The sequence below is a fragment of the Pelobates fuscus genome, chromosome 5, assembly GCF_036172605.1.
Source record: "Pelobates fuscus isolate aPelFus1 chromosome 5, aPelFus1.pri, whole genome shotgun sequence".
In the NCBI taxonomy this organism is placed as follows: Eukaryota; Metazoa; Chordata; class Amphibia; order Anura; family Pelobatidae; genus Pelobates; species Pelobates fuscus.
Genome location: NC_086321.1, coordinates 330627308 through 330643227, shown reverse-complemented (window position 1 = coordinate 330643227; position 15920 = coordinate 330627308). Strand labels below are relative to the sequence as shown.

Here is a 15920-nt window from a genome sequence, read left to right as displayed (position 1 = left end):
AACTAACCGACAGGAAGGGGAAACGTAGAACATTGTCGATGCCAAGTGCTTTCAGCTGCAAGACCACGGGTGAAAGGTTACTCCGCTGCATCTCTGGCACGGTGGACGGAGGGAGCTTCTGAAAATCCTCCTCTGCAGATGGAAGAAAGCAATAAACCAGTTGTAACATTAGCAAACGTGGTGTTCTATTGGTGACAGAAGAGAATCCCCCCACTCTTGCAGAATGCTAAGTGATTCTGGAAAGCCATCAAAGAGTTTTAAATTCTACAAAAGCTCGGGGCTGTTGACCAGTGGTGATTGTTTATTCCCACCGTCTTTGGGCGTCTACAAGGAAGTTTAGTTGTAGACTTTCCATTATACTACGACAGTAAGATAGAGAGGGCTAAGCTTACAATCATATAATTCACAGGAAATGGAAGACAGGAAGATGGTAAAACTGTTCGGGGAGACAAGAGGTGCCAACGTAACTTAGGAGTGGATTATAATTGGACAGGCTGTACAGTTTTACATGGGCTAAATGTGCCACTAAAACCAAAATGTAGTAAAATTAAAAACTTTTAACAATCACCACTGGAAATAACAGGAACATTTCATAAGTTACCAAAGAGTTTAATTGACTTTTTAAACTTTTTTTTGACAATCTTTATTTTCAGATTTTCTGATCGCAATTTGAAAACAATGAAATTTGCATAAAAACGTATTATTGTGACATGTTTATACAAGAGAAGTTTGGCATGGTTTGTAGAAGACAGTAATCATATGTACAAAGTTCACAGGGTTACATGAACAAAGTTGGGTACATCACGTACTTTGTTTGGCTACAGTCCGTAAAAAAATAATCCCTATCAAGACAGTAACCCATAGTGGGTGGGTAATAGGACTACTGACAAAAGTGGCCGTGAATTGTTACATGTGCTTCCAGTGTACGTACTGCCTCTAGACTTGTTTCCCATTAAGCCCCTTTTTTCATCTCTCTCCCTTCCTCCCCTTCCTTCCCCTTTGACTTTTTAAACTTTGCTCTATTTTGAGGTTTCTAATCAATGGAATGTTCTATGTACATTAACCCCTTAAGGACACACGACATGTGTGACATGTCATGATTCCCTTTTATTCCAGAAGTTTGGTCCTTAAGGGGTTAAAGGGTTACGCTAAGCAACATGCACCATAGATTCTGTATGTGCAGTGTTTCACTATGAAACGCTACGCTGCGCATGCACATATTGCGTTTAGCCTCTTTGCTGTCATAGGTGTAACTCTACCTTCGGCAGCATAATTAGGGGATTTTTAGAGTGTGACTAATATAAAGTCTTTGCATACTGTATGTCTGATGTCACAGCATGCTGGCGACAGGCGTACAATGACAGGGTCCCCCCATCCTGTGCAGCCCATGTCCTCCCTTCAACCCGTCCTCCCCCTTCAGTGAGATGGTGGACGAGAATCAGGCTACAAGTAGAGCTTGGCCTCTGCACTGCAACGGAGATAAGTTTAGCTTTAGTGTTGCTTTTTTTTTGGAGGGGGGTGCAGGATGGGAAGGATTACTCTAACAAAAAAACTGTGCTTTATTACCCTGTTTTGGGGTTGGATTAACCCTTTAAAATAAACGTTAAACACTTTGAATTATCAGTATGCAAAAATTGTAAAATAAAACATTAAATAGTATTTAGATGAATCTAAAGAAGTCTTTATGTGAAATTACTTAAGTCAAGTATCTTTGCTTAAAAACTTTCTTCTCTGCAAAAGCAAGATGGTATGCTCACTAACTCTTTCAACACCGCAAATGTAGTTCTTAAAAGGACAACTGGCATCTGCTGCGGAGTTCTCTCCCTGAGTGCTGCCTGTCAAGTGATCCTCAGCCAGGAGCAGCGACTACCCAAACCTACGATCTGCTTTGCCGGCATTGTATAATTAGAAAAAAAGCGTGGTGTCCGGTGATATAAATACAGTGCTGGTCACAGGAGCGTGAGTAAATTCTGCTTCTACGCACAGATCGCTTAAATGCCAATGCTCAGGGAGAGAACAATGCAGAAGTTTTCCTTTAACCATCTGGCATGGATAGGATAGGGTTAATGGATGATCTTAATACTATTTGTTCTGACATGATAAAGTTATCCTCCAATCGCCCTTTATTCTATATAACATGCACACTCTAGAACAGCAATATGTTCCTCTGACTCAATCCATTTGAAGCCCCAACTGACAGTTTGAAACATTTTTCAGTTATTAGAACAGCTTTTTGCTCATTGTTTCAAAGTATGAGAATGGGAACTTTGTTCACCCTATTCATTTCGTCATTCTCCCTCCGGGGGTTTGTAACGTTAATCTATATCATGTTGTTTTTTGAAATATAATGGAATATGTAAAGCAGGGCGGGAAATTTGATTTTATTTTCCTTCCAGCTTTCACAAGTCACAGGGATACACACCTTAAACTGTGGGTGCGGGGCATGATGGAGCATGTATCAGATTACAGTAAACACACAGTCTATGTGCAGACAGAGGGAGAAGCTGATCCCTCGGGAAATGGGACTCAAGACACACAGACCAAGAGGGAGAGACAAGGAAGGAAACAGGTGGGAGGGGGGTTTAGTAAAGGGGAGAAAAATTAAACAAAACTAAGAAATAACAGACATGCAAAATCTCAACCAAAACAGCTGATAGAGAAGATACAGAGGTTTATCACCTAAACAAAAAATTGTGAGAATTGACAAAGGTTTTGCAAACTTTAAAATGGGAATTGCCACTTCTCAGATTTTTAATATTGTGTTTATATATCCCCTACATTTAACAAATATATTTTTGAGAGATATGAAAATTAAATAAAATGTAGAAATCCACAACTCTTTATCTTGCAACTGGACACCTCCATCATAACTCCCGGTCAATCACGGTTATTAGCTCTGTCCTTTGTATCTGACAGTCAGCACAGAGAATGCATACAACAAAGAGGAGGCGAAATAAAACCTCTTTTTCAATGTTTGACCCTGGCAGTGTCTAAATTAGATTTAATAAGCCTATTTTTCTTACTGTTCTTAAATGAAAATTTACGACAACAAAAAAAGCACTGAAACACTGGCAGACTACCTATTGTTCTCCAGCTTTTGTGGAACTATGTCATCCGTGGTGCTCTGCCAGCCTAGGGAGGTCTTATCACAAGAGCTCTAGAATGTTATCGTAGAAGTAGCAGGTCCACAACAGCCGGAGAGCTACCTGGTGTCTAGTACTAACTCGAAGTGAGACACAGGAAGAGAGAAAAAGAGATTGGATGATAATTGTAGTTAAACTAAACGGATGAAAGAAAGTGTCAAGAAAATAATTCATATAGAAGAAGACCTGTACATCAACAGGATGGAGGGAAGACGTTTAAATATAGAGGTAGGTCGTGAATAAAGCGCAAGTTTAAAGACATCATTTTAAGTGGAGTTTGGGCTTTGTGATGGACTTGCAAGAGCAGTTTCTACAGTAAGTAGAAAACAAGAAAAACAACAGGAGCACTGTACTAGGAGGTGAAATAACTAGTGGATAACATGAGTTATAGAACAGAGCTAAGTGTGCAAGGCATTCCAATAGGATACATATGGTTGATCGAGGGAGATATAAGGCTGAGGTGGAACGTCTCTTGATATGGATTCTGCAGATACAGGATACCGGGTAAAGAGGCCAGTTGATTGCCCTCTGCCAAGCCTATTCCCTGCATGGGTTCAGCTTCGTCCCACCAGTTGGAAGCCTGGCCTTGTGTCAGAAGCTTTCTTATGGAGGGGCTGTCACCCTTAGATAGACATTGGTGGCGGTTCATCGGCAGGTTCAGCGGCATCTTCTGTAGAAGGGGACTGGACAGCAGGTGAGTGTAGTGCCCAGCACATTTGCTGCTGGTAGTGAGAGACTGGCTCCAAACTGGCCTCCGGCTGCTTGGTTTCTTCGAGAGCCTTTTCCGGTTAGGCGCCCCCTTGTTCTGGGTATGCAGAGCGCTCGGTCGAGCTTGCGAAGAAATGGTGATTGTCCGCGGTGTGGCCTTGACAGGCTGCTGGTGGGGAGTCGAAGGTAGGTCAGGGAGTTGCTGTGCCACTCTGTTATGTGCGGGCTTTTGCCATCGCCTGCTGACTCATTGCCAAAAGGCTTCAAACAGCTTGTCGAGACGTTGCTGGGTGGTGTATGGCAGGTCTCCATTAGCGGAGGAGCATGTGGCATCCGCCATCTTGGTGAGGCCTAAGCACACAGCGTTGTCTTCGCTTACACTTTTAACACCAACGCCAGAGGTCAATAGGTTAACTCTGTAGTGTAGTGCCGGGATATCCCTCTCCGGCAGGGGGGGAACAGTGTCTGTGCTGTTTCGTCACGTTACTGGACGGATGCTAGTGGAGAGATCAGCCGCGTCTCCTACCCTTGTATAGCTCGGTGTAGGCCGCTAGTACCCCGCTGAATTAATCCCCCCAGGCCATGAGCTTTTGGCTCGATCAGCAGCCTCGCTGATGCTGTGGGTAATCCCTGAAGCTTTATCACCCAATTTTGGTGGGTGTGTTTGTAGTTTTATTGCCAGGATTTTCCTCAGGGACCAGAGCTCTAGCAAAGCACATCTGGCAAGCTCGGCTGTCAGGCTCCGCCTCTACCTCTGCTTTTCTAAAACAAACCTGCCAGGAAGCAAGAGCTAATGAGGACTTGTTGAGGACAAGAGTAAGATGTCATTTTTAGCACAATGGAATCTTTGTAGTCTTTTTTGGCAGCATTTCAGCTGCATAAGACCCTTAACCCAGATGTTCCCCTACCCCAGTCACCACCACTCCAACTATAGTAATGATGGCTAACCCGCAATGACACAAAACATTTTGAACGATTACTTAAGAAAGATGAGTATCAATGTTGGAGTTGTGAGGTGTAACTCTTACCGGTAGGAAAGGGCACATTAGAAGGGAAAAATATTGCTTACAAAATGTTAACCTGTCAGAAGATGTGTCATCACAATTTTACCTGTGTAAAGTCGGTAGCACTGCCCAGAACGGTTCCTCCCACTGCGCCCTGCTCTTTGATTAGCTGAGGCTTGGGACACAGGTACCAGAACCAGAGATTCAACTGCTCGTTTGGGGTCATATGCTCGTAGCTTGACAAAGCCACAGTCTATGACAAAGGAGATGCCATTGATCGTGATGGATGTCTCTGCAATGTTAGTGGCAACCACCACCTGAGGATGTAGAAAAACACACAGAGCAGAGAATGCCAAAATGAACAATCCTAGAATATCTATGCTAAACAGGAAGAAAATAATCGCCATCTTTTATGCTTACCTTTCTGACACTGGGAGGAACCCTCTCAAATACTTGCATCTGTTCGGCTGTAGGAAGCCCAGCATACATGGGGAGAACACGTAAGTGCTTCTTCATGCCTGTGCGAGACAGAACACGGGCCTGTTCCACCAGCATGGACACCACACTCTCAACCTCCTCCTGCCAGACAGTAAATGATGGCATGAGATGAAGTAATGAAGAGAAAGGCTTGCACAAAAAGAAATTGATGGAATAACAAACAGCACGAGGGAAGAACTTCAAGAAAAGAGGAAGACGACGGCATGGAACAGTTTGGTACAAGTGAAAAGAAGTCAGCGAAGATTTGTTTTTAGATTCTACATTTTGTCCCATTGTCCAGGATAAGAATTCGATTTTTTACCTGGCCAGTCAAGAATGCCAGAACATCCCCTTCCATATCACTCTGGTGAATTGTCATTACCGTCTGGACTGTGGACTTCAAGTAATCGGGAACTGGACTAGGGTGATGGAGAGGAACAACAAGAAGAGATGGAATGTGGATGAGTGGGTAAAAGTATACAGAGGTGACGAAAAGGTCACAGAAAGGGAAACAAAACAACATAGTAAGACAACTGAAACAAATAATGACATTGTACATGCAATGCTAATTTTTAACTTAAACTGTTAAGACTAACCTCTGAGTATAAAAAATATCTACAGGAAAAGTTCTTCCTTCCACAGTTAGGATAGCACAGGTGTCCCTGTTGGGGTCATTAGTATCATTCTGATTAAAGAACGCCTTGAATTTCTGTGTTTGTGTAAACAGAAAAAGGAAATGTACACTTATAGTCAGAAAATATAACCGTGAAATGTATAAAATAAAATTGTAGAACAACAATAATTCACTTTATCGTCTGCAAGTATAAACCGGGAGTGAACACTGAATATTCTTCCAGATCTTATAGCCCTGGCTGTAACCATTATTTTGCCAGTTTTTACCTTTCATCCTTAGATTCCCCTGTTCAAACTAGAAAGGTCTTCCTACTTGAACGCAATGGAGAATATTACCCTAAATAATAATACACTCTAGCAGAGAAGCTTCAAACATCAAGTGCCAGTTGTGGAATATTAGCGTGTCCAAATTATAACTTAATACAAATCCCGAATTTAGTAATACGTGCCTATACCAAATATATTGTTTCTCTTCCAGCTTTAGATATCCTTATTTATTTTACATTTTCAGACATCATCCTGTGCAACAGCTACGTGCTATAAGACATCAGAATTTCATGGCCCTGCTTAAAAGCTAAAATTTTAAAAAGGTACAGATAGCATTGCAACGTTTTAGGTTCTCATGTTACGTTTCCAAAGGCTGTATGACCTGTATTTGACAAAACAAAACTTTGGATCCTGTGGTTCAGAATCGGAATGAACCAATCCCTGGTTTTGTACAATTGTTTTGCTCTTTCAGAGTCGATCAGCTCAGCATTAGTTTTGGTTGAATGTTGCATAGCAGTAAACAGTATGTTATAATCTTTTTAATCACCAATATCTCGCTACTGCTAATCTTTATGCACTCAGAGATTTCCAACAGCAAACCCAGGTGAGCACTGTGCTGATGAGCCCCACATGAGCAAAAGATCGGTACATGACTGCAGACACTGGTTCACTCAGATGCCAATTCACACAAGGCATCAGAATCTGTGTCTTGACATAGCAGTGCTTTTGCTGTTTCTGGGATGTGTTTTAAATAATTTTCATGTGATATATACTTGTTGCACAAGGGTTTGAGACTTTTAATTAGTCAGAAGCGAATGCACTTTTTTAAAATTAAAAAATATTAAGAAATTACAAACATTTTATATACATTGTATGGTTCATGTATAATCAGGATGAATATAAACATGGAGAATAGTTACACAATTGTAAAATTAACAAGATATATTCACTTAAATTAAGCAGGTCTGGCACTAATGGCAAGGTTCAAGGTAGTGTCACAAAAACTGTAATAACACGTGATACGAACATCCATTACAGTATAATAGGAGCTAAAATATATACAGTAAGTCCTAATTTATTCAATAATATGCAGCGCTTTGTACATTGTGTCTTTAGATAATCAAAAGTAACAGAATGTCCTGGTATGTGTGATATAATTCAGTAAGGGATCTAATCATAACATCAGTATTCAGATCAAAGAACTGACAGATGGATTTTAGAATCAAGCACAGTATATTGTCACATTGTATTAGTGCAGCACAATAAGCATACAATAAGCAGAGAAAAGGCGTTATTGTAGTAACAGTTAAAAAGGGTAAGTGAAAACCAGTATGGATGATAAAAAGAAAAATGTATCTAGATGAAGAGTCTCGGTTTATATACTGTAATTACCTCTGCATCCAGTGTTGCTGATGCTATAACCAGCCTCAGATCCCCTCTCTTCTTCTGAACCTGAATAACAAAAATGAATAAATAATAGAGCAAGTATAGATAGAAAAACACTGATAACAGATACAGGGTACAAACCAACAATAGCAAAAAGACTGATAAGTGCTTTTTTTAAAGGACAACTAAAGGCATTCAATGTAAAAGTATGGCAATGTTACGAGTGGCTTCCCCAAGTGGAAGCACTGGATTGGCCGAAATCATCAATCTTGATGATCTCAGCCAGCAAGGTAAATATAAACTACCCATTAAATCCTTGCAGTATGGTAAATGTTAAAGGACCACTATAGTGCCAGGAAAACAAACTCGTTTTCCTGGCACTATAGTGCCCTGAGGGTGCCCCCACCCGCCGGGCGGAAGGGGGTTAAACACTCACCTTTCTCCAGTGCCGGGCTCCCTCAGTGCTGGGGACTCTCCTCCTCCTTCGGTCGCCATCGGCTGAATGCGTGGCAAGAACTGCGCGCGCATTCAGCCAGTCCATAGGAAAGCATTCTCAATGCTTTCCTATGGACGCTGGCGTCTTCTCACTGTGAAAATCACAGTGAAGCGCAGAAGCGCCTCTAGCGGCTGTCAATGAGACAGCTACTAGAGGCTGGATTAACCCATATGTAAACATAGCAGTTTCTCTGAAACTGCTATGTTTACAGCAGTCAGGGTTAATCCTAGATGGACCTGGCACCCGGACCACTTCATTGAGCTGAAGTGGTCTGGGTGCCTATAGTGGTCCTTTAAGTATATTGAAAAATATATATCCTAACTTCATATATGCTTAAATCAGGGGTTGACATTTCCCTGGAACCTAAGAACCAGGGCAGAAGGTTAGGGGTCAGGCACACTTTCCACCCATTACAAACTACATAGACGTCGTAATATATACACTGACACAGTTTATCCAACATGCACACACCTATAATACCCACATAAACAAACATACATAACTAGCAACACACTCTCTCACATGTTTACATTATTAGCCCTTCACTCACACATGCATACATTCATAATTATACACTCGCACGCACACACAGACACACACAGACAGGAAAACAATAAATTAAGTTATCCTCTCTCTCTTCCTGGCCATCTCTGGCTGCTGTGAGACGGATAGAGTTTGAAGCACTCCATTCCCTGGAACTAGGGAGCTGAGTTATATCTCTGCATTTGGTTTTGGAAAAGATCACTTTAAGGCTCATGTAGCTGTCTCGGTTACTGGTTCATAGACAGACAGACAGCTACCTTGCAACCTACGGGATTGGGCTCTAAAACATGAAAAGCATTAGGCCACTTGCTGCTTTTATTGGTCCTGTGCTATACCCATTTGCTGTGCCATGTTTTAATTCAATCAAGCAGATAAACACATTTCTTCATCTTTTGTGCCTGCAAACTTTATTTGTACCTGTCAATTAGTTATTGTTAAATATCCCCATTGATGAACTATAAAGTGCTGCAGAAACTGTTGTCGCTATATAAAAAGTCATATTAGTGATAATTTAAACTGAATACCCCTAATGGTCTTTTATTATACAAGGCACTTTTGCACAACTTTTACATAAATTAAATAATAGGGTATTCACTAAATAGTGAGTTCAACCAGTCTTGCAAAATTTAAGCCAAAAGGACAGGGTTGGTAAAGTCCTTAAGACAGTAAATAGGAGGTTTTTCCCCATTTTAACTACATTTTGAAAATCAGTTAACAAATCACAACAACCCGATCATCATGTTTACTGTGTTAATAGGGACAACTGTTGGTTTCAAAATGTCAACTGAAAAGATTTTATCTTTAGAATCATCGAATCTCACTGGAAAACATGTACTTAAATCTGTTGATGTATATAAAATATGATCCCTATAAATAGCGTTTTTAGGACCTGCGCCAATTACCCTAAGGTTGAACAGAGGGTTATAAACATATGACAAGGTAAAAAATAATGCAAGGAAAAAAAATTGCAGTAACTACTTCACAGTTTGTATTCTAAAAATTGTGATATTCAGAGTTTTAGATTTTTGTAACTGACCTCACAGATCTGTAGCCTTTTTTTGTAAGGGGCTATCTCCCCATTGAAAAGGGTCACTGTTTAATGTGGAAGGTATATACGTGGTACAGCTAAACTTGCCTGTTCAAGTGAAACCTGTATTCATCTGCTGAAAATATTAAGTCTATCATTCAGATCAGCTATGGATTAGCGTGTCACTATGTTTTGTGGACAACAATTCCAATGATACTTAGGAAGCTTTTAGGCATTATGGGAAGTGCAGCTCATAAACAAGTCAAGCGATCAATAGATCAATGATGATTTAGCACTGTATAAATAAACTGAATTTAATCAATTCTTTTTACAGTTGGTGCAGAGAGAAACAGGTGATCTTAAAGGACTACTATAGGCACCCAGACCACATCAGCTCAATGAAGTGGTCTGGGTGCCAGGTCCATCTAGGGTTAACCCTGCCTGTTGTAAACATAGTTTCAGAGAAACTGCTATGTTTACATATGGGTTAATCCAGCCTCTAGTGGCTGTCTCACTGACAGCCGTTAGAGGCGCTTCTCACTGTGATTTTCACAGTAAGAAGACGCCAGCGTCCATAGGAAAGCATTGAGAATGCTATGGACTGACTGAATGCGCGCGCGGCTATTATCGCGCATGCGCATTCAGCCGATGAAGACCGAAGGAGGAGGAGAGTCCCCAGCGCCGAGGGAGGCCGGCACTGGAGAAAGGTAAGTGTTTAACCCCTTCCTCCAACTTCAGCCCGGCGGGAGGGTGACGGCACCCTCAGGGCACTATAATGCCAGGAAAACTAGTTTGTTAACTAGTTTAACAATTTTTTACTTCTTTAAAGACACTTTTTTTTTTTTTTAAATGCATTGCCATTTCCTACATCTAAATCAGCCCTATTGTAAAACATCAAAGTTAGGTTCTCTTACCTTCTTCAGTAGTCCGATAGCAATGTCTGTATAAAGAGTCCTCTCATGAGCTTCATCCAGCATGAGCACACTGGGAGAATTAAAACAGAGGATGATACACTTGTCATACAATGAGTAAACATTTAAACAGATTTTAAAGCATGCCATGGATACTAGGGGGGTGGGGGAGAGAACTTTACAGAAAGAATGATGAACTGATCTATTAGCAGCAAATTGTCCTACAGACAGTGTAAACACAAACAGTGAGTTTAATCCTATTACATTAGCAAGTACTTCTTGTCTCACACACTCTGTCCTTTGTGCTAAGTATGTCACTGGTTCCCATCCCCAGTATGCAAGGCACACCAATAGTCCAAGATTTAGTTATTTCCCAATTCAGTTCATATGGCGATATTGTTTAGTTGCCACTGCTCTGTGTTATAAAACCAGTCAAGTCCGTTTAGATACTCTAAATGTCTAAGTGGAATTATTCCATACTACTCTGCCAGATTTTTGCTACATTTTCAGTTGGCAAAGTTGCTCTACATTCACACAAGATAAAGTACATTTAATAAATATATAACAATATCCTCACCACCCCCCAGACAATGGGTTTACTGACGTAATATGGTTAACCAGAATATAAGATTAGCTGCAAGGGGATCATCTGCTGTTACTTAAACACGAGGGCTCACTAACGGTCTAGATTTTACTTTTTACTACTACTGGCATTTACATGAAACCAACATATTCCGCAGAGCTGTACAACTGCATATTCTCACACATAGATACCAATTGAAAACAATGCAAGCACATAGCAAAAATAAAATAAAAACACATTCTGATTTCTAATAATGTATAGATGTATTAAAGAGAGAAGCTTAATTGTAGCAAACAAAAAATACAATGGAAAAAAAAATCATTGTCACACTGTGTACTAGGAGCAACTTCATGAGTTTGAGTTAATTATTATAGATCTCCAAAAAGCTTCCCTGACACCTAAGCACCCAACAAGTGGTCTTCTAAATATCTGTTTGGGTTCTAAATTCCACACATATATGGGTAAGGCCCTTCTCAGTTTCTTCTGAGTGCTCACGCAGCTGAAGTTCACTGTTAACCCAGTAACTGTTCCCACCTCTCATACTCCATGGGTAAAAGAAAGACAAAGCAATGAACCTGTATTTGGTGAGCAGTGGATCTGACATCATTTCTCGGACAAGCATGCCATCTGTAAGGAACTGGATACAAGGAGATAATGGGTTAACAGGAGAGAAAGACCAACAAGCAGAGAGCTAAAAGCCTCACTCTATGTATTCATTAAACTGCTAGCTGGCATCACTGATTCAACTGTACAGCAAGGATCTGTCAGCATCTTGTAAAGTTTATTGGCAGTCTATGGACAGCAGCCAAACAGTTATGTGTCTGCACACAAGTAGATTTTGATGGGGGCAATTTCCTACTGCACTCTGACAACAATAAAGCATTTTGGGAAAAGTAGTTTCTCATTACTAGCTTAATGAACAAGACACAAATGATATTGATCAGTAGTGCCTTTATGAAGAAAGGATTGAATGAACTATATCAGAGACTGGTATATTGACATTAAATAATATACCTGTCCCTCCATTAAAATAATCTACTGAGGGGCGGGGTCTGACCGCCGACGGGATCAGACGTGTTTCGTCTGAGCTCCCGCTCCGGGGCCTGAGCAAAGGGGCTAATCGGCGGTGCACCGGGGGCACCAAGCTACATTGTGGGCTCAGCTGATCCCCAGCCACTGGGGAACGCGGTGATACCGCTCCAGACCTCACCCGACATCGACGACGCTCCGGCACGGACCCGGAGCTAGCTGGAGCTTGAGCCGGGATGAGACGGCCGCTCTCCCGGGTCTCTGGCCGGCGTCACGCTCTCCCCCCCCCCCCTCTGGACCGGGGGGGTTATCCCGGTCTGCAAGGGCGCCAACTCACATCAAGCTGGGCCTACAACAACCGTCCGGGAGTGAAATAATTACCAGGCAACGTTCCTAAGATGGCCGCCGCACACCAGCCATGTGCGCTCACTCAGCACCATCAGACCACCAAGGCCATGCAGGCGGACTACACAAGACAAAGGTACAGTCCAGGGGCATCAAGCAGTGAGGAATACAGAGCGGGAACAAACAGAGTAAAGCAACCCCACGGGGGCCCGCAGAACCTAGCATTGCCTGCCCCGAGGAGAAAGACCAGAGGGACTGAAACACCTAGTTGCCCTGCCAGAAACAATCTTCCCTACCAGCCCAGACCTGAGCCACCGTAATCACTGTTACAAGCCACCGAAACTGCATAGGAAGATGCCACTGCACCACTGGGGCACAAGAAGCACTTACCAAGTACCGGAGTGGGCTGACACCCCAGACAAAGAACTCAGAGACTGCACCTCATAATACCTGTGGCATCAGACTTATTTTGGGATAACCCTGCGACACATGCCTGTCAAACATGCTTTATGACATGCTTAAATAATCTCGTTAACGCGACGCCTGTTCCTGGACTCCACGACAAGCGTTGGACCCGCAAAATCAGTGGACTACGCCCGAAATTACGCATTGACGGCTGAGTGCATCATACCCACTGCATTTTATCCCAGTGTCCCATCTCACCCTCCACTAACATGAATAATAGACACTGTATAGCGTATATATTTCCAGGGGGAGTGTGGGGGGAATGTGTGCTAGCCATCTAAGTAACCTAGAACAAGTAGTGCCATAGCATACACGGAAGCCATCTTGTGATAAAGCCGCACTTAATGCCTGTGAAGCGGTGCCATTATCCGGTTGTTCCTCCCTACTTGTATAAGCGCCCTAGCTAAGCAACTGATTACTTGTATAAGCGCCCTAGATAAGCGATTGTATACACGTTTTAGTTTTCCATAGCACAGTCAGGAAATGTTTAGATACTAAAGCGATGTCACTCAATTTAAATATAACTTTTAAGCTACAGTTACTAATTGATAAAACAACTTATTACGACAATAGAAGTTACCTAGCTTGTAACTAGCCTGTATTACTAATTTAAAAAATTGTGCGCTTGATCTAAATGCTGTACAACAGTGAACGACTACGTGTTTTTAAACTGTTTGCAATTGTTGTTGTGGCATGGTTGACATGCAACTGTTATTTCATGCACAGTAAAAATAAAGAATTAATAAAAAAATAAAAAAATAATCTACTGAAAAAAAATCCTTTCTAACAATATACAACAGTAAATGAAATGCTGTCTGTATAAACATTTTATAACGGTGGTGCCTAAAAGGTAGATGTTTTAAAAAATACAGCTATCATGATGCTTTGTCATTTTAAAGACATGCAATGCCTAATGGGGAGTTGTAGTTCTACACCATCTTGGGGATCCCTCTTTGTAACATCTTAGACACATTACTGGTACATTCTACCTGCATTGGTATAAGCTGTTTAAATACCTTTTTTGAAAGTATTTTGCAATGGTACCTTATATGTGTAGAGTACATAGGGTTAACTACACAATTTTATATACATAAAAGCTACCTTGTTAAGGTAAATGTGAAATATCCTGTAGATATACCATACATACTGATCTCACCTTAATACGAGTAGCCTGCGGGTCTGTGCAATCGTCGAATCGTATGCAATAGCCAACCTCGTGTCCCAGCAAGGCTCCGCGCTCTTCTGCCACTCTCCCTGCCACCTACGACAAAGCATGGCAAGACATTGTGGAACGGAGTATGAGCCACGTCAAAGCAGACCCTCGGAACCTCTGATTTATGATGCTCACCCAGTTGTTTCAAATAATCAACCCAACTTAGACATCACACTACTTTTATACTTGTCAATCACAATTTACAGATTAGCCATATACAAACCATTTTCAGTCAGTATATGTAACATTTGATACAAACAATATCAGCATTTACCGACACAGCTGCCACTCTGCGTGGCTGGGTCACCCCCACTACCCGGCCTTCTGCAGTCCATCCTGCTTCAGTGAGGTACTGGGGGACAAAAGAGAGGAATAATTAGCAACAAAATTCAAACATCTAACATTTTCCGTCTTTACTTTAACTGCCAAAGATTGTCGCTCTGGACCTGGCCATCATAACCCACCTCCACTGTACTCTTGATAAATGCCAGGTGAACAATTGACTAGGTTTACCAACATGTAATTTGTATGTTCTGTTATTTCCTCACTCCTGTTTACCATACTGTATCGGAGTAAACTTGTATGTTATTCTAAACTCCCCCAAACAAAAAAAAAATAGTCCAAAATAAAAATAAAAATATTATAATAATTCAAACAAACAGATTTAATGGGGAGGGGAATAATGAATATATAAAATAAACAATAACTGGTCTCATAATCTGTATCTATATATCATATTAATAGAAATGTTGGTAATGTGCATGATGCGTATCAATACTCACACTAGAGGCACACAAAGTAGTGAGCACAGGATGAGTGTGTCACTCTGAGTGTCTGATGTACAATCTAAATGCAAATATCTTGCAGAAAATAAGATTAATAGTCAGTCATATACTAAGCCAAATGTATAGGCTCTAACACCAGGAGACTTCAATACACGTAATGCATGGATTCAAAAGTTTAAAAATGTTTTTTTCTTTTTATTAATATTTTCTTTTTTTGGGTTCACATTTTGTCACTTTTGGCCATTGCACTGATAATCATACCCCCCAACATGCCTGATTTTGGCAGAACAGTCACCATTTTAGACTCCTGTCCTTTTGGGGACATGAGGAAACTTCTCCCAAAAAGTGCAACGTGAGCACATCACTGGAACAGTGCTTAATGCAAGTCCTGGTCTCAGTGGGTTGGCCTGCTTTATTTGTAGTGACCCTGGCATGTTTTAAAGACAGGCTTTACCTGCCAGTATTTTTTTTTTAATTTACATTGTATTTCTCTTAATAGAATTTATGTGGAAAAAACTAAAATATAACAATAGTTTTCCATTTAAGATATACATTGCAGTCCAAGGGCTATTCATGCAATATTTACATTTTTAGGAAATTAATTCCATTAATCCAAGTTAATGGACCTTGTGTCTGCAGCAGTGGAGGCTCCTTCATAGGGTCACTTGGAGTAGCACCCCACCAGTTGTTGTTTTTTTATGTGGGCAAAAAGTTAAGTGTGCATTATTTGGGGGAAAAAACAAAAACACTAAGATTCTTTTTCTGGAGTGGAGGGTGGTAAGTAAAAAAGACAAAATTAGCGTCTGTTTAATTCTGTGATAGGTTTCAGTTCTGCAGCGCCCATCCACCTCATTGGTAGCTGTATGGAGAAGTTTACCTGAGACCATCTAGGCATGTCAAAAATG

At 41.2% G+C, this 15920-nt stretch overlaps 1 protein-coding gene across 1 annotated transcript in view; it reads right to left on the bottom strand.

The window, feature by feature from the left end:
- Positions 1 to 15920, bottom strand: part of DHX35 (DEAH-box helicase 35) — a 50161-nt gene that overhangs the window by 22768 nt on the left and 11473 nt on the right. The window contains exons 4-13 of the mRNA XM_063455706.1: positions 14505 to 14582; positions 14174 to 14278; positions 11754 to 11815; positions 10599 to 10668; positions 7625 to 7684; positions 5929 to 6041; positions 5655 to 5751; positions 5276 to 5434; positions 4962 to 5172; positions 8 to 132 (exon numbers count right to left, since the gene is read on the bottom strand). Coding sequence (XP_063311776.1) covers positions 8 to 132; positions 4962 to 5172; positions 5276 to 5434; positions 5655 to 5751; positions 5929 to 6041; positions 7625 to 7684; positions 10599 to 10668; positions 11754 to 11815; positions 14174 to 14278; positions 14505 to 14582 — 1080 coding nt within the window. The remainder of the gene's footprint in view (positions 1 to 7; positions 133 to 4961; positions 5173 to 5275; positions 5435 to 5654; positions 5752 to 5928; positions 6042 to 7624; positions 7685 to 10598; positions 10669 to 11753; positions 11816 to 14173; positions 14279 to 14504; positions 14583 to 15920) is intronic.